This window comes from Pinus tabuliformis, chromosome 8 (genome assembly GCF_031772625.1).
Source record: "Pinus tabuliformis cultivar Carrire ecotype Pingquan chromosome 8, CPIR1, whole genome shotgun sequence".
Taxonomy (NCBI): Eukaryota; Viridiplantae; Streptophyta; class Pinopsida; order Pinales; family Pinaceae; genus Pinus; species Pinus tabuliformis.
The window spans coordinates 758,186,249-758,211,466 of NC_142294.1; the positions used below are offsets into that span (position 1 = coordinate 758,186,249).

The 25,218-nt window shown below is 35.2% G+C and overlaps 3 protein-coding genes across 3 annotated transcripts in view; 2 read left to right on the forward strand and 1 right to left on the reverse strand.

The window, feature by feature from the left end:
* LOC149237810 (uncharacterized) overlaps positions 1–25,218 on the forward strand; it is a 273,154-nt gene that overhangs the window by 206,714 nt on the left and 41,222 nt on the right. The window lies entirely within an intron of this gene.
* On the reverse strand, positions 18,904–21,719 carry LOC149237812 (beta-phenylalanine coenzyme A ligase-like). The gene is made up of 6 exons (XM_089369398.1): positions 21,552–21,719; positions 21,206–21,395; positions 19,707–19,852; positions 19,555–19,622; positions 19,084–19,186; positions 18,904–18,966 (listed from the first exon to the last, which is right to left on the reverse strand). Exons 1-6 carry the CDS (start codon positions 21,705–21,707, stop codon positions 18,904–18,906), a joined length of 726 nt encoding a protein of 241 aa, XP_089225524.1. The 5' UTR covers positions 21,708–21,719.
* On the forward strand, positions 23,220–24,898 carry LOC149237813 (uncharacterized). Its single transcript, XM_089372802.1, has 3 exons — positions 23,220–23,315; positions 23,429–23,693; positions 24,106–24,898. Exons 1-3 carry the CDS (start codon positions 23,226–23,228, stop codon positions 24,387–24,389), a joined length of 639 nt encoding a protein of 212 aa, XP_089228928.1. The 5' UTR covers positions 23,220–23,225; the 3' UTR covers positions 24,390–24,898.

Here is a 25,218-nt window from a genome sequence, read left to right on the forward strand (position 1 = left end):
GCCGAGAGGACTGCTCTGTTGTGTTGGGAGCATCTGTTCCAGTGAGGAACCCCTTTCATTTCACACGAAAAGGTTTCTGGTAGCCCTAGCTGCGTCATTTTTAAGATCTGGAGGTATACAGTGTTTATTTGCAGTTTACAGTTATTTTCTCTCTGTTTATTTCGGTTTCGGTTTATTTAGCTTTTTTTATTACCGGATCTATACCTTTCATTTCTGCGTATGCTCTTTGCCCTGTGACTCTGTGCGATCTGGGCAAATTAGAAACAGAAAGGAAGGATTTTTCTCATGCGTATGTTTTTTTCCCTGCGCCTTAGAGTGATCTCGGAAAATCAGAAACATTGAGGAAAATATTTAGTTTCCGGCTAAAGCTAACTTTGAGCCGCAAGGTTCATTTTTGAAAATATTTAGTTTTTCGGCTAAAGCTAACTTTGAGCCGTAAGGTTCGTTTTATTTGCATGTCCGTGTTGGGTTTTGTGTTTTTTGTTTTGTAGGGAAAAAGAGCTTTCTCAAAGCAAACACGCAACCCAAAGCATCAACCCCCCCTTCTCTCTCTCTCTCTCTCTCTCTCTCTCTCTCAAATTTTTTTGTATAGCTCAATTAGTTCAAAGCTATTTTAAGAGAGTAGAGGTCTTGGGTTCAAGTCTCCATTTTTTGGGGGCAGATTTTTTCATTTCCGCACATTCCCGCACTTCGTCGGCGACTTCATCAATTTTTTTTCAAAAAGCCATAACTTCTTCATCCGGAAGCCGTTCTCAAAGTCGTTTTTTTTAAACCAGCCTAATTTTTCAAGATCTATGCATTGGAACACTTAGTTTCAGCATCTTTAGCTTCAGTTTCCATTGAAATGGAATGTCAATACCAAGTTACCCTTGACAGCACCAACTACTTCCAATGGTTGTCCTACATTGAGGATTTACTTAGAAGTAAAGGTCTCTACAGAATAGCCTCAGGCCAAGAAAAGAAACCGAAGGATGAAGATAAGGCTGCTAAATGGGCAAATAGGGAAGATCAAGCACGTGGATTGATAAGGATATCTATTTCTCCAGATCTTAGATTCCATATTGCAGAACTTGATACTCCTGATGAAGCAATGAAACAAATCAATAAAGTTTTTGGGATTAAAAATGAACTTAGAGCCCATCAACTTGAAAATGAGTTGCTTACATTGGACCCTAATAATTTTTCTTGCATTGAAGATTTCTTGTCCAAGTTCAAGACCCTTAGATATCTCTTGGAAGGTGTTAAGGTTAAGAAAGAAGATAGTAACCTTATCTATTCCATTCTTACTAAGTTGGGACCAGCCTACTCTGTGTTTGTTTCCACCTTCCATTCTACAAGAGAAGCCTTCATTTCTCAAGGAACAAACTACAAGTCCCCTTCCTTTGACTCTTTTTGTGATTCTTTAATAAGAGAACAAGAAAAACTCTTACACCTTGGTCTTATTAATCTTGGAAACTCTTCCAAGAAAGCGTTAGCCGCCCAGCAACAACCAAATTCAAAGAATCCTAAGAAGTCATATCCTAAAAAGAATGGTCCTAAATCAAACAAGGGTCCTAAGCAATCTCAGCCTCAAAATGAAAAATCATTTCAACAAAATGGTAAGACAAATAAAAACAAATGGAAGAAAACTGATAGACATTGCAACTTTTGTAATCAAGATGGCCACTTAGAATCCAAATGCTTTAAGAAGATGGAAGCCTTGGAAGCAACGATGAAGAAACATAACATCCATTTGGAGCAATCTTCAACTTTAACTTCATCTTCAGGAATGGCACTTTTTGCATGTGGTTGTCAAGCATCTTGGTCTAGCTATGCACTAAATGTATCTTCTTCTTCTCATTCTCATGAGTGGCTCATTGATTCTGGAGCTTCTTATCACATGGCCAAAAACAAAGCCATGTTTTCTTCTTTAAATGATTGTAACACCAAAAATATATATGTTGGTGATGATAGATCTCTTAGTGTTGTAGGGACTGGAACTGTTCATCTAGACAATGGTCAGTTTAATGATGTATTATGTGTTCCAACCTTATCCTGCAACCTTCTATCTGTATATCACATAACTCATTCAGGTGAAGGTAAAATCGTTGAATTTTCACCTCATGATGTTGTAATCAAGGACCTAAGAGATCCTAAACAGATTTTAGCTACTGGCATTGCTGATGATTCTACAAGGTTGTATAAGTTTCACAACTTTGGGTCATCAAATCTTCCCTCAGTATTTGTTGCTCATAACGATGAAGTGAGCAAACTTTGGCGTGAGCGATTTGGTCACTTAAACTATCGCTCCCTTTAGCATCTATGTAAAGAAAATATGGTGACAGGTCTTCCTATGGTATCTTGCAGAGATGGTGTTTGTTCTGGATGTGTACTCGGAAAACATCATCGGGACAGTTTTGAAAAATGTGCCTCTTGGCACGCCTCAGCCCTTTTATAGCTTGTGCATAGTGATTTATGTGGTCCACTTCCAGTTGTTTCATTCTCTGGCTGCAAGTATTTCTTAACTTTCATTGATGATTTCTCCAGACGCACTTGGGTATACTTCTTAAAACTCAAGAGTGAAGTATTTAACACATTTTTGGCCTTCAAGGCCTTTGTTGAAAAACAATCTAGACATCAAATTCTTAAGCTAAGATCTGATAATGGCGGAGAATATGTTAAAAAAACATTCATCAACTTTTGCATTGAGAATGGAATTCAAATGCAACATACTGTTCCATATACTCCACAACAAAATGGTGTAGTTGAAAGGAAGAATTGCACCTTAAAGGAAATGGCTAATTGTATGTTACAATTTAAAGGACTTGGTCTTAGTTTTTGGGCAGAAGTAATTAACTGTGCAAATTACATAATAAATCGCACTCCTACTAAGGCTTTAAAGAATATCACTCCAGAAGAAGCATGGAGCTCAATCAAACCAGATGTAAGTCACTTTCGTGTTTTTGGAAGTGAAGCGTGGGCCCATATTCCAGATGAAAAGCATAAAGCTTTAGAACCTAAGAGTGAAAAATGTACTTTTGTTGGATATTCTAAAGATGTCAAAGGCTATAGACTTATTCCATTTAAGTCCAAAAATGTTATCATTAGAAGAGATGTAAAATTTGATGAAAATATATCGGCCTGCGAGCCTAGTCCGGCGGATGTGCCACCTCTCCCTATCTCTTCTACTTTTGAAAACATTTCTTCTTCAGATGATGAAAGTGAGGATGACAATCCTCCCCCACCATCTCAGGATCCTCCTTCAGCTCCTCAGCGTCCAAAATGGGTTCGTGCTACTCGAGATGCAGCAGGTGATCTTGCTAGTGATCCTACAGATCAGTGACGCACACGTTCTCAGTTTGACAGAGCCTCTTGTTTACTGGCACAAGCTCCAGTAAATTATGATCCTGACACCTTTGCAGAAGCTTTAGGCCATCCAGATTGGGAAGCAGCTATGAATGAAGAATATCATTCATTATTGGCAATGATACATGGGATCTAGTTCCTCTACCAAAGGGACGAAAACTTGTTAGATGCAAATGGGTTTACAGAACCAAGTATGGACCAGATGGGAAAGTTGATAAACATAAAGCTCGTCTTGTTGCTAAAGGTTTTTCACAGGTTGAAGGCATTGACTACACTGAAACCTTCTCCCCTGTTTCCAAAATGAACTCTATCCGCCTTGTTCTTTCCCTTGCTGCCTCGTTCAAATGGGAAGTCCATCAGATGGATGTTAAATCTGCCTTCTTGCATGGGGACTTGCATGAAGAAATCTATATGGAACAACTTATTGGCTTTATACAAACAGACTCCAGCCTTGTATGTCGGCTTAAGAAATCCCTTTATGGTCTCAAGCAAGCTCCTCGAGCTTGGTATGCCAAAATGGATAACTTTCTTTTAGAATCTGGCTTCTCTAGGTGTCATTCTGATAATACTGTCTACACCAAGAAAGTGGGCAAGTCTCTTATCATTCTTGTTCTTTATGTTGATGATCTTATCCTTACCGGTAGTGATCCCAACCTTATAAACCATGTGAAGTCTAGCCTTAAAAAGAAATTTGAAATGACAGACTTAGGACACTTACATTATTTTCTCGGTCTTCAAGTCTTGCAATCCAAGGAGGGTATTTCCCTTTCCCAGTCCAAGTATGCCTGTGATATTCTACGCCATTTTCACATGGAAGACTGTAAGCCAACCCCTTCTCCCTTACAGTCTGGAGTCAAACTTTCAGTGACTTGTACTTCTCCTGAAGTTGATGCTACCTTATACCGTCAACTTGTAGGAAAACTTTTGTATCTAACCCATACTCGTCCTGACCTTTCCTTTGCTGTTGGCCTTGTTGCTCGGTTTATGCAAAACCCACGTGAAAGTCATTGGAAAGCAGCTAAAGGAATACTTCGTTATGTTCGAGGTACAGTTCAGTTTGGGATTCATTACAGTGCCGAAGCATCTCCTCTATTGGTTGGTTTCACTGATTCCGATTGGGCTGGTGACCCTGATGATCGGAAGTCTACTGCAGGTTATGTGTTCACTCTTGGTTCAGGACCTATTACATGGGCTTGCAAGAAACAAGGTGCCATTTCCCTTTCTTCAGCAAAAGCAGAGTATCGTGGTGCCGTAGAAGCTAGTAAGGAAGCCTTGTGGCTTCGTCAAATCCTGTCAGAGTTTGGATTTCAGCAGCAGCATCCGACTACACTTTGGTGTGATAATCAAAGTGCCATTCAGCTATGCAAAGATCCAGTCCAACATCAGCACAGCAAACACATTGAACTGCACATGCACTTCATCAAAAAGCTCATTCATGACCATGTTCTTGAAGTGCAATATTGTTCAACAGATGATCAAGTTGCAGACATCTTCACAAAGGCTCTCACAGAGGCGAAGTTCACTAAACTTCGATTTATGGTTGGAGTTCAAGAAGTTGTCACTAAGGGGGGATAGGCTCTAGTGCCTCCTTCCTTCTCCTATTGTGTCATATTTGTAAATCCTTCAATCCTATCCCAAGTTGTTCTTAAGGGGGGATGTTAGGATATTCCGACACATAAGAAATAGTTAAGTACAACTTGGTCTAGTATAGGGTTAGGTAAAGTGTGTTTCTTAACTATGTACATTTTGTAACTTACAATCCGACGGTCACGCTATGTAGTGATCCGACGGTTCATTCTCTCCTCGGTTTTACCGACACTTGATCCGTGGCTTGACACCTGATTGGTCCATGATTTCTATTTAAAGTGCATGGAGGGTCATTTGTAGTGTAATCCGTCTATGAGAGAAGCTTATGTAAATTTTCATTCTTTTATTAATAAATTGCCTGAAGTGGCCGCGTTGGCTCAGGCCGTGGACTGTTTCCCTCTTTGAGGGTTTTAACCAAGTAAAAAATACTAGTGTATTGATCTGCGATCTGGTTGTGAGCGGTGTCCTTTGGTGTTCTGTCTTAGGAACTTACCCTGTAAATTCCTACAGTTACTTCTAAGTGTAATTCTAGTGTTTGATGAGGTTGATCAAATTCAAGTTTTGTTACTTCAGGTTCTAGAATAGTATATGTTTCTGGTTGATTTACTCCAGTTCCTGTTACTTCAGAAGTTTCAGGTTCATTTGTAGTCCCAAATCCTTTTTACTTTGATTTTTCAGTTTTAATCTTTTCTAGCTGACTTGGCGTATATTCCGGAGGTTGGCCTAGCATTCTACGTGATTGTCTCGGTAATTCAACCACAATGAAATCTTTTTCCTTTTCAAAATTAATTATTCACACAATATCAAAATCTCACCTAAAGCCTCAAAAAAGTAAAAAACAAACAAGGCAACACACGCTAATAAATATAGGAATTCAAACCATAGAAACTAACTTGTCATAGAGATAAATAATTACTAGTTGGTGATGAAATCCAACGTCGCAGAGATCAAGGTGATTTTTTTTACAGATATGAGTGTTTGGAACTAGTTACATTGACAACCTGCTTAATGAAACAATTTGGGGCAAGTAACTTCGCTTATGCCATCTCAAGCAAAGATTACCCTCCAAAAAGTCCAAGTGAGTCTAGCCAACGTCTGTTCCAGGTACAGCATGACCTTCCCTCTGTCGTCACCTTAGGTAGAGCCCTGGGGCAAGTAACTTCGCTTATGCCATCTCAAGCAAAGATTACCCTCCAAAAAGTCCAAGTGAGTCTAGCCAACGTCTGTTCCAGGTACAACAGGACCTTCCCTCTGTCGTCACCTTAGGTAGAGCCCTAGGATTATGGTCACTAAGTTTACCAACTACAACAATTCTACCTGGGGGGACAGTCATAAATCAAACATACACGCAAGGGCAGAGTAACAAAGCTCAATCCCCTTGAAAGCTCCTCAACATGGTTAATTGGAGGTTTACTTTCAAGTGACCCCAAGTACCTTTCGGCACTGTTGTAATACATGCAAATCGCTCTATCATAGCCAATGAAGTGGGTACGATCACTTCACCAGATCCGACATGATCTTGTGCTTAACTCATGTATAAGAAGAGCTTCCCAGAGCAAAATTGAAATAATTGGATTTCTCTCCCTAACGCAAGATTCTATTGTTTGTTGTAGCTTTGGAAAATTTTATTCACTTTCCTATTCCAAAGCCCTACACTTAAGCTACTGTAGGTGGTAAGAGCCCTAAAAATATAAAATTCTAATTGATTTTAATTAACACTGTGTTATTAAGTTGTTATTTACTCAATAGGTAATGAGAGTGAAACTTATGATATTATGACTCGACTCGAAATTCTCGAACATGCAATTTGTAATCTGTCATTCAATGGAATCCTAATTAAGGGAAAGTAAGAGTTTCTTTGATTTTCTTTGAACAAAATGCAAAACTCACAATTTCACCAAAATTCTTTTCATAAGACAGCCAATTTCACTTTGATGCAATCCAGATGCAGACATAAACTAAGATTTCAAATTTGCCTTTGAGATCGAACAAACCCAAAATGTCTTTTTATCATTTATCACCCAAAATTTTGAAATACACAGAAATCAAGCAAGAGTTTGGAAAAAATGCAATTTCCCTAATGAATGCTTTAAGATAATGATGTTAGAATGTAATTATGAAAGATTTCAAAACTGAAAAGAAATGATTTCCTTTTATCATGCAGTAATGAAAAGAATTCTTCACAAAACATAACAATTTATGAGAAACCCTTATTTGCGATTAAACAAAGAATTTCACCACAAATAAGCAAGATTGATAATGGATCTGGTATATTTGACAGAAAAAGACAGGAATACAATGATCTTGAAGACAACCTATCTCTTTTTGATCAATCAGCAAACAAGCGAGACAAAACCTTAATCAATTTTGCAAAAAGGATTAATTCCCAAAAAGACCTCACAAAACACTCAAACAAGTTTAGAAAAGGTATTGGACGGTCAAAACAAATATGATTACACTTTTAGAAATCAAAATTCAGAGTCTGGCTGAGAGAAAACCTAATTTTTCAAAAATTTCTAGGAACTGCGCAGGTCAGCAGTGTAAAACAGCGTGCATGTGCAAGTTGCTTAATGCGAAAATTGCGTAGATCTGCGCTTTGTGGGTGAACATAAGCCGTGCAGGTCTTGGAAGTCCAAGAAAAAATAAAAAAGAAAGCAATCAACCCAGAAGATCTGAAAGATCATAAATTTACCAAGACTCAGGTCCAGCTAAACAACAAAGATCGGAAAGCAAAACCAAGGAAAGAGAAGAGAACAGTAATGTTCCCCAACGGAGTTACCAATTTGTTACGATGGATAAATCCCTCTTGCTGACAAGAGTGATCTCCCTAGATCCTAATGGAAACTAGAAACAAATAGAGAATTGAATGACTCTTTCCTTAAGCTTATTCCATTCTAATTGTAAACACAAAAGTAGGAGAATAAGCCTCTCATACCTATTTGCAAAATGCTTGATGAAGATCCCTGCTCTGTCTCGATGAAGCTTTCAAATGCTCAAAAAGACCTGCAATAACAGACATAAAAGAGATCAAAGACATATGCAATCATAACAATTCAAACAAGCTTAATCTAATGATCAAGGAGATTAGAAATTGAGATTATCTTACTAAATATCAAAAGAATCATAAACCATTCATCATTTCAATAAGACAATACAATGGGAAAAATGATTCATTTGTATTAATTCAAGGATAAAGAAGAGCCTTACAACCTTTTCCTTGATGTCATGAGGTTCCTCCCAAATGCCTCTAAACCTCTCCTTAGCTGATAAGCCTTCCAATCTAAATCCAACAACATAAGTGTATCTTTTCTGAACCCCCTAATCCCTCTATCCTCTAGTCAATTTATAGGCCAAGAGGAAGAAGTTTCAAATCCAAAAGAGAAGGATGAGATCCTCTAATTGGGGGATTAGGGTTCCTTGATGAAAGGGAATTAGCTCCATGATCTGAGGGGTATGGTTCAAATAGATATGACCTAGAAGCTTTCAGTTGGGATATATTCAACCAACAATGCTTCTGGAATTCGTTTTTTATTTTTACTTTTCTTTGATTTACGTGTGCAGTCTATAGTGGAAGACAGAGCACAGTTCTGCACAGTTATCAGGGATAGAAACTGCAAATGCGCAGAAAATTACTAGGAAAAGCGCGCAGGTCACACTTAACAATTCATAAAGCCATTTTACCCAAAATTCACATTTTCTTCAAGGGTTTTTGATTATCTGACTTTTAAGGGAGTGTAATGGAACATATTTATGGATGGCGAGAGATCCATTTTAACGGTCTAGTGTCATAGTGACAAAATAACGTGTAACACTCTTAAGTTGCGTGTGTGTGTTTTTTTGGATCCCTTGCTCGGGAATGTTGCATATCTTGCAGCTCCTTCAAGCGTGACCTATTCTTGGTGTGCATTTTTCTGGTCACAGATTTGTAGCGTTCATTTTTTTCCTGTGTGAAAGCAACCATTTCAAATTGAAATCGTGCAACTACAAGCTATTAGTATGCTCCTTTCTAGAGATCGTAGTGTGATTCTGGACCTCAAATGCTACATACTTTTTTAACTAAATATTGTGATTTTTTCCTAGTAAAAGATTGTTGTGTTTGACATTGTGATTTTTCTTGATTTTGCCAGTTTTTTCATTTAACCATATTGATGATGTTATTGATTTATTTCTAACAAGATCACTGGGTGAAATAAATTATTGAACTTAGGTCACGTTATTCTAAGGATGATGTATCCATATGGGACAGCATACCATGATTTCATGGACACTTAAAGGAAAAAAGGAACTTGGGCTAAGAAGGGTTGTGATTTTGATTATTGCACTAAAGAAGCCTTTTCAAATAATAATAAGTTGGATCAATATTGGGTTGATGGCTGTGGTTAGACAAAAAGGTCGAAATAGAGATATGGTTGTGGAGTTGGAGGAAAGATGGAGGCAAAGAGTGGTCAAGCATAGAATGCAAGAGTCCATAAGTGGAGGAAGAGACAAAGAAATCACTATTGAAGCATGAAGGAGGTTTGGCAAAGACTTGGCTTAAGGGAACAGCTTATGGATACAAGAAAGATAAAAGGATCCTAGTCATTCCATGGTGAGTTGGAATGTGTTTTCGTGAATGAAATACAAGAGAAGTGCAGAGAATTCTTGGCTGACTTAGGTGAGGATTTCAAGATGTTTTTGGAGCAGTTATCATACTTTTGATGAATGTTGTGTGAATGGGAACACCAAGTATCATGGACATTTGTAGCAGCAGATATGCGGAGAAGGTTTAGCGAAATAGGATGGGATTGAAGAAAATACTGAAGATTGGTTCCCTGTAAGTTGTGAAAGAAGAATATGAAGCCTGTTTTTTTATTAGATAAAGTTTCACAATTAGGACCATGTGGTCGGTGTTATTTTGCACAAATGATAAAAAAGGTCTTGGTCCAGTTAATTAAGCAATGCCAACAAAATCGAGGAAGCTATATTTTTGGTTTTGTCATGATCTGTGGATTGAAATCTCCATACAATAGAAGTATTTTGGTTTAATATAATTCAGTTTTTAAGAAGGTTATGCTTAATGAATAATAAGTTTCTGGAGAACCTGTGTTAATAAATTTAAACTGTGGAAATCTGCATTAAAAAAAAGGTTATGCGTTGCAAGTTATACTAAGTCACAACAATAATCAAAGTTGCATATGATAAGGTTGTGCAAAATTGGCACATATTTCGATTTTATAATTAGGACCGGCAAAAAGGTCAACAGGTTTATGCACCCAACAGGGACTAGTATGCAATTCCAGTATGTGCTCATTTGCAATTTAGAGCGTGCAGGTGTAGATGTAGGTGTGGATGGGTTTAGGACTTGTTTGGTACAGTGGGTTGAACAAGGACTTCAGAATGTAAAGGATATAACGATGTGTCATACTACTCATTAATAGAAAAACATGAAATGAAGAATCATAGGTGTGTTAAAATTCACTCCATAGAAGACACTTACTGACCAACCTGTCAACTTCTGCCTTTTCCCTCTTTTTGAAGTGTCGATTTGATGCCAGGTTGTGCACCAGGTGTCGTTCTAGGAACAAAAAAGATGAGAAAGCTGAGGGGTTGGGACATGTGGGTGTGGAATGTGATGTTGAAGAACCACTCTCACTTCCCCCCACTCTTGAGGCTCCTACAAGCTGGCCTTTTACTGCTGACCTGGTGTCTTTGCCCTCGTCTTTATCCATCAATGATTTAATGGCTTGCCGGATGATTTCTGGAGTTGGATTTGGGCAAAGTTCTTTTTTTTGCCTTAGAATTTTCCCCAAATGGAATTTTAATCTGTTGACACCCCTTGACATGTGCTTGCCACACAAATTGCAAGTCAAATACATTCTATTGACCCCCCAGATTCAGGTATAGTATCAGGTTCACCATATTCCCACATAGGGTCCAAATTCCTTGACATTTTGTTTGAAACTTTGAACTTGAATTTGAACCTGGGCACAAAAAAAAATTAAAAAGTGCCCATCACATAAGAAGCAAACACAAATGTAATTGTTGATTTTAATTTTTAAATGCCTCTTCTCACTCACTTGAACACACTCAGATTCACTAAACAAGGGTTTGAATTTTTTTTATTCTTGAAAGTTGAAACATGTAAACAACCTAAACATTTTGAAGTTTTGATTCAATCTAGATTCTAAACAATGTTTTGATTCAAATTTCTAAGCAAAAAAAAGCTAAAAACAAACTAATAGAAAGATTTAGGAAGCCATTTATGTAACAAAGACTAAGAGAGAAATTAAAATACATGCCTGGCAGCAAATCGGCACCTTGAATCTCTCACGTTGAGCAGTGGGCAAATCTCCAAATCCACACCACAAAACTAGCAAATCTCCTTTTGGGCAATGGTAAACACCTCCTCTCTCCACAGGGATGAATGGCAGAAAAAAGAGTGAAAAATGAGTGTTTTTTTTTGCCTTTTCCCTCACTTATCCGCGGCTTGGGCAGGCTCCCCAACTTTTTCAATTGACTCCCTATTTAATACCGACTTTTTCGATTGGGAAAAGATCGCCAAAAAGTCAGCCGATAAAATCGGCTAGTCCAAAAAACGGAGTTTGCCGACTTTATCGTGACTTTTTCCACACTGAGCAAAGCCCTTTGCCACAAGTCTTTCTTTATACTTATTCACCTCACCATTTGCTTTATACTTGATTCAGTAAAGCCATTTGCATTTGATGGGTTTTAACATTTGTTCGAAAATCAACAAGTTTGCACGTTCCATTTGTAATGACTGAATCATACTCATCCACCATGGTTTGTTGCCACTCTGTATGCTTCATTGCTTTCGTAGAAGTGATTCTTTCGATGAAAGCATGAGTGATCGAGGAAACATTTGATTGCGATTTATTAGGACTTCTAGTTCGTATCTTGTCTTGTTTATTTGGGTGAACATCTTTGAGAAGACATGTGAACCATTTTGGTTTATTATGTTGGGTCCATGGTGAAGTTTTTATAGTTGATTTGACTCGTGTTGAAGAAAAATCTTCATTTGAAGAAGAGTTGTCTTATTCTTGAACATTTATGTTGGGGGTTGTTAAGTCTTTTTCAATCCTACTTGTTTTTTTTGATGAATTGTTTTATCCCAAGTTACCTTTTTCTCCAAATTAAGGAGGTTATTAATCTCCTTAGCATTTTGATTTTTTGTTTCATCAAAGACATCTTGTCTGATAATGAATTTTTTCTACTAGATAGCAACTCATACCCTTTCTTTCCATCTAAATAGCCAATAAGAATGCACTTTATAAGAATTAAGGCATAGCAAGTGGATATAAAAGCTTGATGATGGATAATTGAATCCTTAGTACCTTACCAAGCTTCATATGGAGTGATTTCGTGTTGAAATTCTCATCATCTATGTTGTAACAATCACTTATTACAAAACTTCTTTATGTTTCAATATTAGTTAAGCAATTGTAGATAGAACATAAACCATATAAACCATATGCACAATAAAAGACAACCAAGAACACAATGAGACACAAAGTATTTAGGTCCAATGACTAGGGAAAAACCCACAAGGAGAAAACCCAACTAGATTCTTCTTCTATTAGATATCAATAGTTGAACAGAATACAAAGTACAAAAGAGAGATCAAGAGAATGAGAAAGTTCACCCAAATTTGCATAAGTTGCAGCATGAAGATCATTGGTAGCAACCACTGAAGCAAACACATAATCAACCTTGGCTCACCAAGTTCTGCTCTTACTCTCCAAGTCTCTCTCTCTCACAATCTCCTTCAAGTCTCTCCAACTCTCTCTCAAGTTCGAATTCACAATGCACAAGTGAGGTGAGATGATATGAGACACATATATATAGGAGGAGCAATGAATTATTGACATAAAGGAGGAGCAATACACATGCCTTGAGGAGTTACATTTACCATTTAGGGAAGAGTAACTCATGCCATTAAGGAGAGACAATTCAAATTCCATTATAGAGATGCAACACATGCCTTAGATGAGAGGGTGAGAGGAATCTTTTATGACATGCCTTTAATGAGTGTGTAAGAGAAATCTTGCATGCCATGCCTTGTAAGAGGAATCTTTCATGACATGCGTAAGAGGAATCTTTCATGACAAGCGTAAGAGGAATATTTTACGACATGCGTAAAAGGAATATTTATGACGAGTCTTTTAATGGGAGTAAGATAGTGCAAGAGCATTAATGAGAGTGTAAGAGAACATTATTGAGAGCCATCATTGAGAGACTTGATTTTTTTTAATAATAATATAATAGTATTATAATAATAATAATAATATTTATGATTAAGTTGAAATTGAACTATTAGGATTGATTGATGATCAAAAGGGATTTTCCATCAACAATACTTGACTCAATGATTAATTGCCCTGATCGACATGGCTTGGGATATGTCAAAGGAAACAACTTGCATATTCCAGATTACTCAACTAGTTTAGTTTGTGAGTGTAGGATTTCTTGAGGATGTCTAGAATCTTGGTAGTAAGTGCCAACATTGTCAAAGAGTTGGTTATATGGAGAGTCAGTGTTTTGATCTCCAATCTGGTCTCCATTGTGGAAAATAGATCACTTATTTGAAAATGTAAAAAAAACGCAGGTTAACAACACAATCCATTATGAATGGATAAAGTCTTGGAGATGGAATCAAGAGTTAAAGAAATTACATAAGTGCTACCACCTAACCAAGACATAGGAAAAAAAAGAAATGGAAAAAATAATAATCTATCAAGCACTTAATCCATATGATTTTGGGCATGACCCAGATCCAATTTTGTACGTTTTCCAAAGTCAAAGATGATATTCTCCACACGTTAAGGGGGGAACATAATGACAAAAAGAAACTCTCCTACAACTATTCAAGGATTCATAAAAATACACAAGTCATTATGGCCAGAATATTGGAGAATCTAAGTAGTGGCTAATTTTAAAGATGAGGCGACTACATGGTGGGAATCACTTAACAGAATAAAGTGGTTAACCCTGCCCCTTGAAGAATTTGAAAAACTCCTCTTAGACAAATGGTCTCATGCTAGAAAACAAGATAATGAGAAACATAAGGGGTTATTTTCTACTAGTATCTCCTTATTACAGGTTCATGGATGTATTCAGAAGGAGAAGATCATTGTGTCTATTAATCCTAGTTGCAAGTATAATTTTATTAATGTTCATTTGGCTAAAAGATTGCAAGTACCAGCCAAGTAAATGAAGCACGCACACGTTAATAATGAGGAGGTGCAACTTTATAAAGATTTGAAGATTTCTATGGACAAATATCTATTGCGTTCTGATTTTTATGCTTAAGATATGGCTAATGTGGATATTGTTTTGGGATACCCTTGGATGGAATCTATTGGTACTATCAATATTAATGTGTAGAAGACATTCTTGAAGCTCTCATATAAAAAGAAGAAAATTACATTACATGATATTTCCATCAATAAACAGGTAGAGTCTAAGGAGGTTGAAGTATGAAATGTTGCAAGTAATGACACATCAGATGAGGAAGCTGTGGTTGAAGTAATAATGAAAGATAAACAACAACCGCAGACACCACAAAATATACCAGATACCAATTAGGATCCATTAGGGTTAAAGAAAGATACACTATTGGTTAAAGCTTCAGCATATCACTACCCACATCACCCAATAAGAAAACAACCAACACAATGACAATGAATTAGCAACAATGAAAACAACCCCCGCATGACAGATAAAGAGGTGTGTCAATCCACCTACATCACATCAACACAGAAGAACCACCAAGATCAACTCCCATCTCAAGCGAGCGAGGCACCTGCTAGATCGAGTAATCATTTGTCTCTCGAATGGCTAGATGCACATGCATGGTACCAGTGGACTAATCTTTTGAGTAGATCTTATTATTTGTGTTCTTCTTATGTTTTGGGGATATTATGGAGTACAGAAAAAGGTACCCAAGGGAATAATGTAATGATGGGATGGGCCATAGTTATAAGGTAAGCTCATGGTATTAGATATATGGTATTGAGAACAATAGTAATGACCCATGGTATTGTATGTATGAATCATATATAGAGGCTAGAGACTCCCCATTGAGAATGTCAAGGAATATTGTATGGACAAACATATGGCTTGTGGAATGTTCTCCTTCCTTAATGAGTGATTGTATGGTGTTGTCCTACCTTAAGGGCTTATTTGCATTATCACATATTTTTAGGTCAGAACTATTACATGGTTATTGTCAAGCATTCTCGTTAATTCTAGTTTTAAATGGTTTTCTCTTTCTTCTCTTTGTCTTTCTAAAGATTCAATGTACTCATAAAGACTCTTTACAATTTTTTTGTCTCCCTTTGCGAGAGGGGGGCTTAGAAATATGAGGGGATGTACTCATAGTGTAAATAGGAAAAACTTAACAAGAGGAGGGTAAGTGGGAACGAATGCACCTTTAAGAGTTGTATTGAGTGTGGCAGACCCAATGCGAGGTTGTTAGAGTTGTACTGCATATCTTTGTGATTATTCGACGAGCCAAAGTATATTCAACAAACCACCAAGACCACATATAATTCAATGAACCACTGAACCACTGAGACCGCATATTATTGGATGAACCACCGAGAAATCAATGTATTATCCCATCTTTGATCCACTTCAATAGATCTGATCCTATTCTGTCAAAATTAGCTACAGGCATTTAATTTATGATGTTTGAACCTGCTATAGGAGTTGCATATATGATAGAAGTTTGGATATGTTTAGATTTCACTCCTTCAATCAATTCAAGCTACTTGCGATTTTTCTTGCACCATAGATCTGTAGAGAGTCCTTAACTGTTGAGAAACATATACACTGCAAACAATTTATAATGCCATGCAAATTCTACTAGGATGTGAGTATTTAACTGATCTGCTCCTAATCTTGGCAATATGTTGCTCTGAAATGCCCATGAAACCAAAGGATGTGTGTCCATAAGTTTTCCACGAATGTTTTATGTTTCGAAGTGATACCTCAAAAAAGGTCGAGACTCATAGATAATACTCAATAAATCTCAAACCATTCCTAAATCTTCGCTGAACATATGGGGCGCTTGATCTTTCAACAAATCGACATCCAAAATGCCAATACAATGCCCATACAAGTGCCCTAAAAGGGGGTCGAAAGTTATATGATCTGCCAATAGAAGCTCAAATCTTTCAAAAGTCGCCGCCATGTAAATGGCTCTAGACCAAACACTTTGGAGCTGCACTAAAATGCATTCGGAAGAAAACCTAGGCCCCAGAGTTTGAGTTATATGTGAATTCTCTGAAGGAAACTTACGAAGTGAATGATGTTCGTGAGAAAGACTCGAGCATGTTTTTTACTTTAAAATTATTCATTCCGCAGAAGTGATACCCCAAGCACTATTATCCCACACATGTCAAGCAACTAAATGTCCATTGAAATATTGAATTTCAATTGTATTGTTCCTCTTCACTATATATATATGTGTGTGTGTGTGTTTATTGGAAAAAAAATAGAATAGTAAAATAAATAAATTGACATACATATATAATATCATAATAATTAATTAGAATTTAATTATATCTAAATACTTAAAAATTTTAAGTATATAAATACTTATATATTTTGGAATTATGATTTGAAATATAATATTATATTATATTATATAAATGAGAATTATATTTTGACTTATGAAAAATAAATTATAGTTATAATTGAAATATAAAATTATGTTATTTAATATTGATATTAAAATATGAATTAGATAGCTTGTCATATCAATAATATTATTTTGAAGTATTATCTATTAAGTCTACACTTCCTCGTAATAAAATGTAAAATATTTTTTTTACTTTTAATTAATTTATCTCTTTATATAAAATTGATTTAAAATTAAGATCTAAAAATTAAAATCTAAATTGAAAATTTTATTTATTATTAAATGTTTATATATATTTATTGACTTTGCATGTATTAGCACTTTCATGTTTGGATGTGTAGAATATGAATTATAAATAAAATATTGAAATATGTTATTTATTCTTAAAATTAAATAATTTTTTATTAATATATTACATTTAATTTCTAGCCTTATTTCTATTTATACTTTCAGTGAGCCCTTATTTGAAAAAAAAATAGAATAGTAAAATAAATAAATTAACATACATATATAATATTATAATAATTAACTAGAATTTAATTATATCTAAATAAGTAAAATTTTTAAGTATATAAATACTTGTATATTTTGAAATTATGATTTGAAATATAATATTATATTATATTATATAAATGAGAGTTATATTTTGATTTATGAAAATATAAATTATAGTTATAATTGAAATATAAAATTATATTATCTAATATGGATATTAAAATATGAATTAGATAGCATGTCTAATAATATTATTTTTAAGTATTACCTATTAAGTCCACATTTCCTCGTAATAAAATGTAAAATATCTTTTTTACTTTTAATTGATTTATCTTTTTATATAAAATTGATTTAAAATTAAGATCTAAAATAAGATTTTATTTATTATTAAATATTATATATAGTTAATTGTTGCATGTATTACCACTTTCATATATAAAATGTGAATTATAAATAAATTATTGAAATATTGAAATATTTTATTTATTCCTAAAAATAAAACAATTTTATTATTAATATATTATATTTAATTTCTAGCCATATCTCTATTTATTCGTTCAGTGAGCCCTTCTCTTCACCATCTTATATCATTCTTGCTTAATTGAAAATTTTATTTATTATTAAATATTATATATAGTTATGGACTTTCTAATATAATTGTTGCATGCATTACCACTTTCATATATAAAATGTGAATTATAAATAAATTATTGAAATATTTTATTTATTCCTAAAAATAAAACAATTTTATTATTAATATATTATATTTAATTTCTAGCCATATCTCTATTTATGAGCCCTTCTCTTCACCATCTCATCTCATTCCTGCTTAATTGAAAATTTTATTTATTATTAAATGTTATATATTTATTGACTTTGCATGTATTAGCACTTTCATTTTTTGATGGATAGAATATGAATTATAAATAAAATATTGAAATATTTTATTTATTCCTAAAAATAAAATATTTTTTTATTGATATATTACATTTAATTTCTAGTTCCTAAAAATAAAATATTTTTTATTAATATATTACATTTAATTTCTAGCTATATTTCTATTTATACTTTCAATGAGCCCTTATTGAAATATTTTATTTATTCCTAAAAATAAAATATTTTTTTATTGATATATTACATTTAATTTCTAGTTCCTAAAAATAAAATATTTTTTATTAATATATTACATTTAATTTCTAGCTATATTTCTATTTATACTTTCAATGAGCCCTTATTTAGAAAAAAAAGATAGAACAGTAAAATAAATAAATTGACATACATATATAATATTATAATAATTAGTTAGAATTTAATTATATCTAAATAAGTAAAAATTTTAAGTATATAAACACTTATATATTTTGGAATTATGATTTGAAATATAATATAATATTATATTATATAAATGAGAATTATATTTCCTAAAAATAAAATATTTTTTTATTAATATATTACATTTAATTTCTAGCCATATTTCTATTTATACTTTCAGTGAGCCCTTATTTAGGAAAAAAAATAGAATAGTAAAATAAATAAATTGACATACATATATAATATTAAAAAAATAGAATAGTAAAATAAATAAATTGACATATATATATATATAATATTATAGTAATTAATTAGAATTTAATTATATCTAAATAAGTAAAATTTTTAAGTATATAGATACTTATATATTTTGGAATTATAATTTGAAATATAATATAATATTATATTATATAAATGAGAGTTATAAATCAAAAATATAATATAATATTATATTATATAAATGAGAGTTATATATTGATTTATGAAAACATAAATTATACTTATAATTGAAATATAAAATCATGTTATCTAATGAATTGAATTGAATTGACAAATGCTACTCGACGTATCTTCTTGTATGGTGAAACCTGCACTCAACCATAGCAGATATTTTCTCTTGGAAATTAACATCTTCAACAAAAGAAAACAAAATTTAGGTTGAGACAGAGTAAGGAAACATATAGAAACTCAAGTGCTCCATTTACATGTTTTGCAACAAAATTTATGACATCCTCTTCGCAGAAATTGCTGTTTGACTTCTTCACAACAAATGCCATCGGTATTTGACCTGCTTCATGATCAGGATACCTACCACACGCACCCCAGAAGGAAGAGAGTTTCATGCTTAAATAAATAGCATGTCTGCAAGAATCTTTGGCTTAATTTGAAAACGAAAAAGGACATCAGCTAATGTTTCAAAGGTCGTCTGAGCTACCAGCCCAAGTGTTCAATTCTAACTAAAACTTGAAAAATATTTGCTAGCTAAACAAGTGGTAAATCTAGCTGCATATAGACATTTGAAAGCATATCAGATCAACAAGTGGGAACTTGGGAAGTATATCAGATCAAGAAGTAGTAAATGGCACTCACGGAATAACAGCAGCATCAGTAATATCAGATCAACAAGTGGGAACTTGGGAAGTATATCAGATCAAGAAGTAGTAAATGGCACTCACGGAATAACAGCAGCATCAGTAATATCTAGGTTCAAGAGGAGCAACTCCTCTAATTCCGCTGGAGCAACCTGACAAAATATAAGTCTTCTCTGAGAAGATCAATATATTGGGTTTACATTTACTATAAAAAAGGTCCTTCAAATACTATGTACCTGAAATACTTTGTACTTGATCAACTCCTTTATTCTGTCCACAACAAAAAGGAAGCCTTCCTCACCGATGTAACATAGATCCCCAGTTTTCAGCCATCCTTCCGAGTCTAGAGTTAACTCAGTAGCTTCAACATTACCAAAATATCCTGCATGGAGAAGCTGAAACCTTCATATATTGTTTTTGGGAAAAATTAATCTACAGAAGAGACTGTTATGACATCATATTTAAGCTGTGATTTGGGAGCTATTATAGTGCCTTCATGCACCACTTTGTGGAAGCATAGATTCATTGACTGGAGAATACCCTTCCTGTTTGAAACATCCTTCCGAGTCTAAAGTTAACTCAGTAGCTTCAACATTACCAAAATATCCTACATGGAGAAGCTGAAACCTTCATATATTGTTTTTGGGAAAAATTAATCTACGGAAGAGACTATTATGACATCATATTTAAGCTGTGATTTGGGAGCGATCATAGTGCCTTCATGCACCACTTTGTGGAAGCATAGATTCATTGACTGGAGAATACCCTTCCTGTTTGAAAGATAATTGTTGTGGCTACAAAACATATGCTCTTAAAAATTTACAATAGCATAAGGTGTGCACTTCTGGGTATACAAACTTTCTGAGTGCACTTAAATAGAAAGTTAACTCAGTAGCTTCAACATTACCAAAATATCCTGCATGGAGAAGCTGAAACCTTCATATATTGTTTTTGGGAAAAATTAATCTATGGAAGAGACTGTTATGACATCATATTTAAGCTGTGATTTGGGAGCTATCATAGTGCCTTCATGCACCACTTTGTGGAAGCATAGATTCACTCACTGGAGAATACCCTTCCTGTTTGAAACATCCTTCCGAGTCTAAAGTTAACTCAGTAGCTTCAACATTACCAAAGTATCCTGCATGGAGAAGCTGAAACCTTCATATATTGTTTTTGGGAAAAAATTAATCTACGGAAGAGACTGTTATGACGTCATATTTAAGCTGTGATTTGGGAGCTATCATAGTGCCTTCATGCACCACTTTGTGGAAGCATAGATTCATTGACTGGAGAATACCCTTCCTGTTTGAAAGATAATTGTTGTGGCTACAAAACATATGCTCTTAAAACTTTACAATAGCATAAGGTGTGCACTTCTGGGTATACAAACTTTCTGAGTGCACTTAAATAGAAATATTCGAGATTCTTTAAGGCGAATATTAGCTTGGGGTACAGCATGTTTACTATGCACCCATTGTCTCATTGTGCATGGGGAGTTCAGCACTTGCTGCTTATGGTTTTTTTATCATGGTTTTTTTATCATCCTCACTTCGCTGTTTAAGATTTTTCTCATACGATCTAGGTTTTCAAGGTGATCAAGGCATTATCCAAATCACCCTCTCAAAACTAAAAAAATCGAAAAACCTACTCGAAATCAGCAAGGTTTGCAAATTTGTTAAATTTTTGCAGAAAGTAGTCTCCAATGGAAAATGACATAGCGACTAAGGAGTACCTTTCATGATTGTAGGTCCCCGCAACCAGAGCTCCCCTTTGTGGTTGGGAGGCATAGCTTTGCCAGTAGTTGTGTCAACCACTTTAGCTTGCACATGAGCTGCAAGCAAGCCCGCTGTTCCATAATGTCTGTTTTCTTCATCGGTTATAGTCGAGGATACTGTCCCGTTAGACTCTGTCAATCCATAACCCTGCATAATAATAACTTCCTTCAATTAGCCTTCTGCTCAAAACAGAAAGACATTCATATTGCTAAACATGGAATACAGTAAGTTTTGATCTTTCGTCATTTGGGGTAATTCGAAAGTTGGAACAGAGTCAATAACCACCACCAAATGAGTTGTAACCTTGGCTTCCACCTCCAAGAGCCTGATAGAATTGACATCAGCAAGCATGATCTGGAGTCTCTGTTGACTATGAATCATTCCGAGGAAGCTGATAACCCTGTGCCCACTAGAGTCTCCAATCTCCTTGTGCACATTGTGTACACCTATGTGGATCATCTGCAGGATATGGTAACCGAATTTGAGATGGAGTTGAGTACTATAGAGCTTGCATTGGAGAAAGGTAAGCGACTCTTCTATCTTGTTTGAATTCAACCATTAATACCCAAATTGCTAAACTCTTATGGTTTTCATGTACACCCACTTTGTATTTTTATACCTTGTTTGAATTCAACCGTTAATATCCAACTTGGGAAAGCTTTTGATTGAATTCTGGGACGCCCAATTAGCAGCTGTTTTATATTGATTGAAATCTGTGACGCCCAATTAGCATTTTCTTAGGTTTTTTTGGATTGAAATTCAAACACACCCAATAAGGATTTTAGTTTTGAGGAGTCTTGATGCCAATCAGTCTTGAAGAGACCAGCATTGATGCAGAGGAAATGGATCCTGAAATGGCCATGGGGTCTCCAATTAGACAGAAACAGAAGCACACAACAGATTTCCCTGGTGATGTGGAGAAGAGTGCAACAATTCTCAAATTTAATCTTGGGTAACGAAAGTGAATGAATCATTTCAGAAGATTGTTTCTCACCTCTTTCCTTCAAACAATTTTTATCCTTGATCCATTTTGGTTTCCTTAAATACAATTCAAGTCTCTTGATTTCAGGATGATTCCATTTCCTGGTTGACTGTAATCCCAAGAATATTCTGGATCTTTCCTGTAAAATTGTAAATTCCACCTATCAACCAAGAAGGATTTGCAACTTGTTTGGGCAACGGATGTTTTAATCCCAAGACATCCTCGTTTTCTCCCTCTCCAGCTGCCCTCTAGCTTGCTCTTTTGTTCCTAATGTAATTTTTTTATTTTAATTCTTGCTTTTCTCAAGCCCTTATAAGGGGTTGGGTAAATAACTGGGTTAATTGATGCTAAAGCTGTTCTCTGAGAAACAGCTACAATGGCAATTATGAAAGAGTGCATCCATGTAAAAACCAACCCATCTAGTAGTTTTGACACACAGCCCCGTTATTTGATTTGTAAGAGATACTGGTACTGGTAAATTAGGGTCAAGCCCAAGTTGGTCTAACTTTTTCTAGAGGAATATTGATGCTTACTATATCTCTTGTACCTGAAAGAATGTACAGAGAAGCTTGTGGTACAAATAGGCTTCTAGGTAGGATCTAGTGCTAAGCTGAAGTTTTCAATCTGTGTTCTAGGAATCTGGCTCTAACTAGAGAGGGCATAATTGGGGTTGAAGCTTAGATGAAGTTGAACAGCTATGCATATTTTTAGATGAAGAATTTTAACATGTAAGTATGTTCATTGTCATTTTTGTCACTATGCTGAATGCAAATGTATATAAGTGTTGTGTTTGGTCCCGGAGTTTTTCAGCATAGAATGAACAAAATATCTTGGATTGTGAAAATTTTCACTAAAGTTTTTTTTGTCTTGACATGTTTTAAGGCAAGGCTGAAGGGCCTCAGGATATTAAGAATTCAAGTCATGTAATGGATGAATTTAAGGAATAGCGGTGTTTCCATTAAGTTGGTTTCTTCATGCATCATTCTTGATTCCCTATGATTATAGGTGGTTACTCATTGAAGAAGCAGACATTGGATGAGAGGCAGTTCCATAAAAAGCATTTGAATTTACGGCATCTTTTGCAGGTCAGTTTTCTCTATCACCGGGATGACGAGTTTGAGCAGCTGAATTATGGGAAAGCTATGAATGTGCTTTCTGCATTAAAAAGTGACCTAAATCAATAACTGATTTGTTTCAGGTTATTGATTATGGAGAGCATGTTTTCTTTAAAGTTAAAGATACATGTGCTCAAAGAACATGGTTTGCAAGGGAGGACATTAGAGAATTAGAGGTGCTGGTTGCTCGTCTGAGGTGGCTCAAAGAACATGTGGGGTTAACTGTAAACCGTGTAACTACAATTCAGACAGACCTTGATAGCTGGCAGGCAGAACAAGTCAATAGGAAGTTTTATTACCTGTCATTGCTATCAGTGATCTTTCTTCCATTGTCAATAATCACGGGAGGTAAGGCTTACCAAGTACAAGCTGCCTCATCTCTTTGATTTATAATAAGCCTGCCATTCCTATTCTTGTTGGCTTTCTTTGATACACATTTTATTCTTCATTATCTTTCAGTACTTTCTTCCCTGACTATTATCTTATTTGTTTCCATGATTGGGTTTAGATTCTAATTCACATCACTTTTATCCTTTTCATTCTTTTACTCTAAAATCTTCCTGAAATTAAATATTACCTCTTAGGCTTATTTATCATGTTTGTTTATCTTTATGGCGGTTACTAAAGTCAAGGTTCTGATCAAGATTTCTATGACGTAGATTTTGCACTGGCACCTAGACCAGTTTTGCTTTAGCCAGTAAATTGATTGCAACCTGTTTAAAAACTAATATAACATTTAGTGTGGATTGTGATGTTGCAGTCTTTGGAATGAATGTTGGAGGTGTCCCATGGACTGGACAAAAGGACCCTACTTTAAAACATGGGTTTCGCAATGTTCTTCTCATTTGTGCTGCAATATTGGTTCCATTTCTGTCATACTTTGGGACTATAATAAGAAATCACGGACTGACAATGAAAACAGAACACACTGACTTCATTCGATGGCCGAAGTGGTTTTTACACATATCAGAGAACTTTATGGAGTCAGACGCTTCTCGAGGAAGCTATCCATCTCTCAAGGCATCACCGAATCTTCCAGAATAGTCTAGTAGATTATTCAGATGTTTCTGTCTAATTGGAGACCCCATGGCCATTTCAGGATCCATTTCCTCTGCATCAATGCTGGTCTCTTCAAGACTGATTGGCATCAAGACTCCTCAAAACTAAAATCCTTATTGGGTGTGTTTGAATTTCAATCCAAAAAAACCTAAGAAAATGCTAATTGGGCGTCAAAGATTTCAATCAATATAGAACTGCTAATTGGGCGTTCCAGAATTCAATCAAAAGCTTTTCCAAGATGGATATTAACGGTTGAATTCAAACAAGGTATAAAAATACAAAGTGGGTGTACATGAAAACCATAAGAGTTTAGCAATTTGGGTATTAATGGTTGAATTCAAACAAGATATAAGAGTCGCTTACCTTTCTCCAATGCAAGCTCTATAGTACTCAACTCCATCTCAAATTCGGTTACCATATCCTGAAGATGATCCACATAGGTGTACACAATGTGCACAAGGAGATTGGAAATTCTATCGGGCTCTTGGGCTTGTTCTTAGCTCTCCTCGTCCTTTTCTCCATAATGGCGCTGAGATGGAGGACACTCCACACTAGGGTTCTAAGAAAGCAGAGACTGGCCCGTTGGAGAGAATCCCATGTTTGGTAACTTTCTCAGAGACATTGTTATCACGGTATTCTCGCTGATTCTGGCAGCAAGCCTCTGGGTGAATTTGCTGACAGTGGGGTGTGGGGAATTGACCCTAAACACCAGAGCACCATCGACATTCCCACAGAAGGCCCCATTCTTCACGAGGGACAGGATATCTGAAGCTTCATAGGGGGGCAGAAGTCATTAATCAAGGATCGTGCAGAC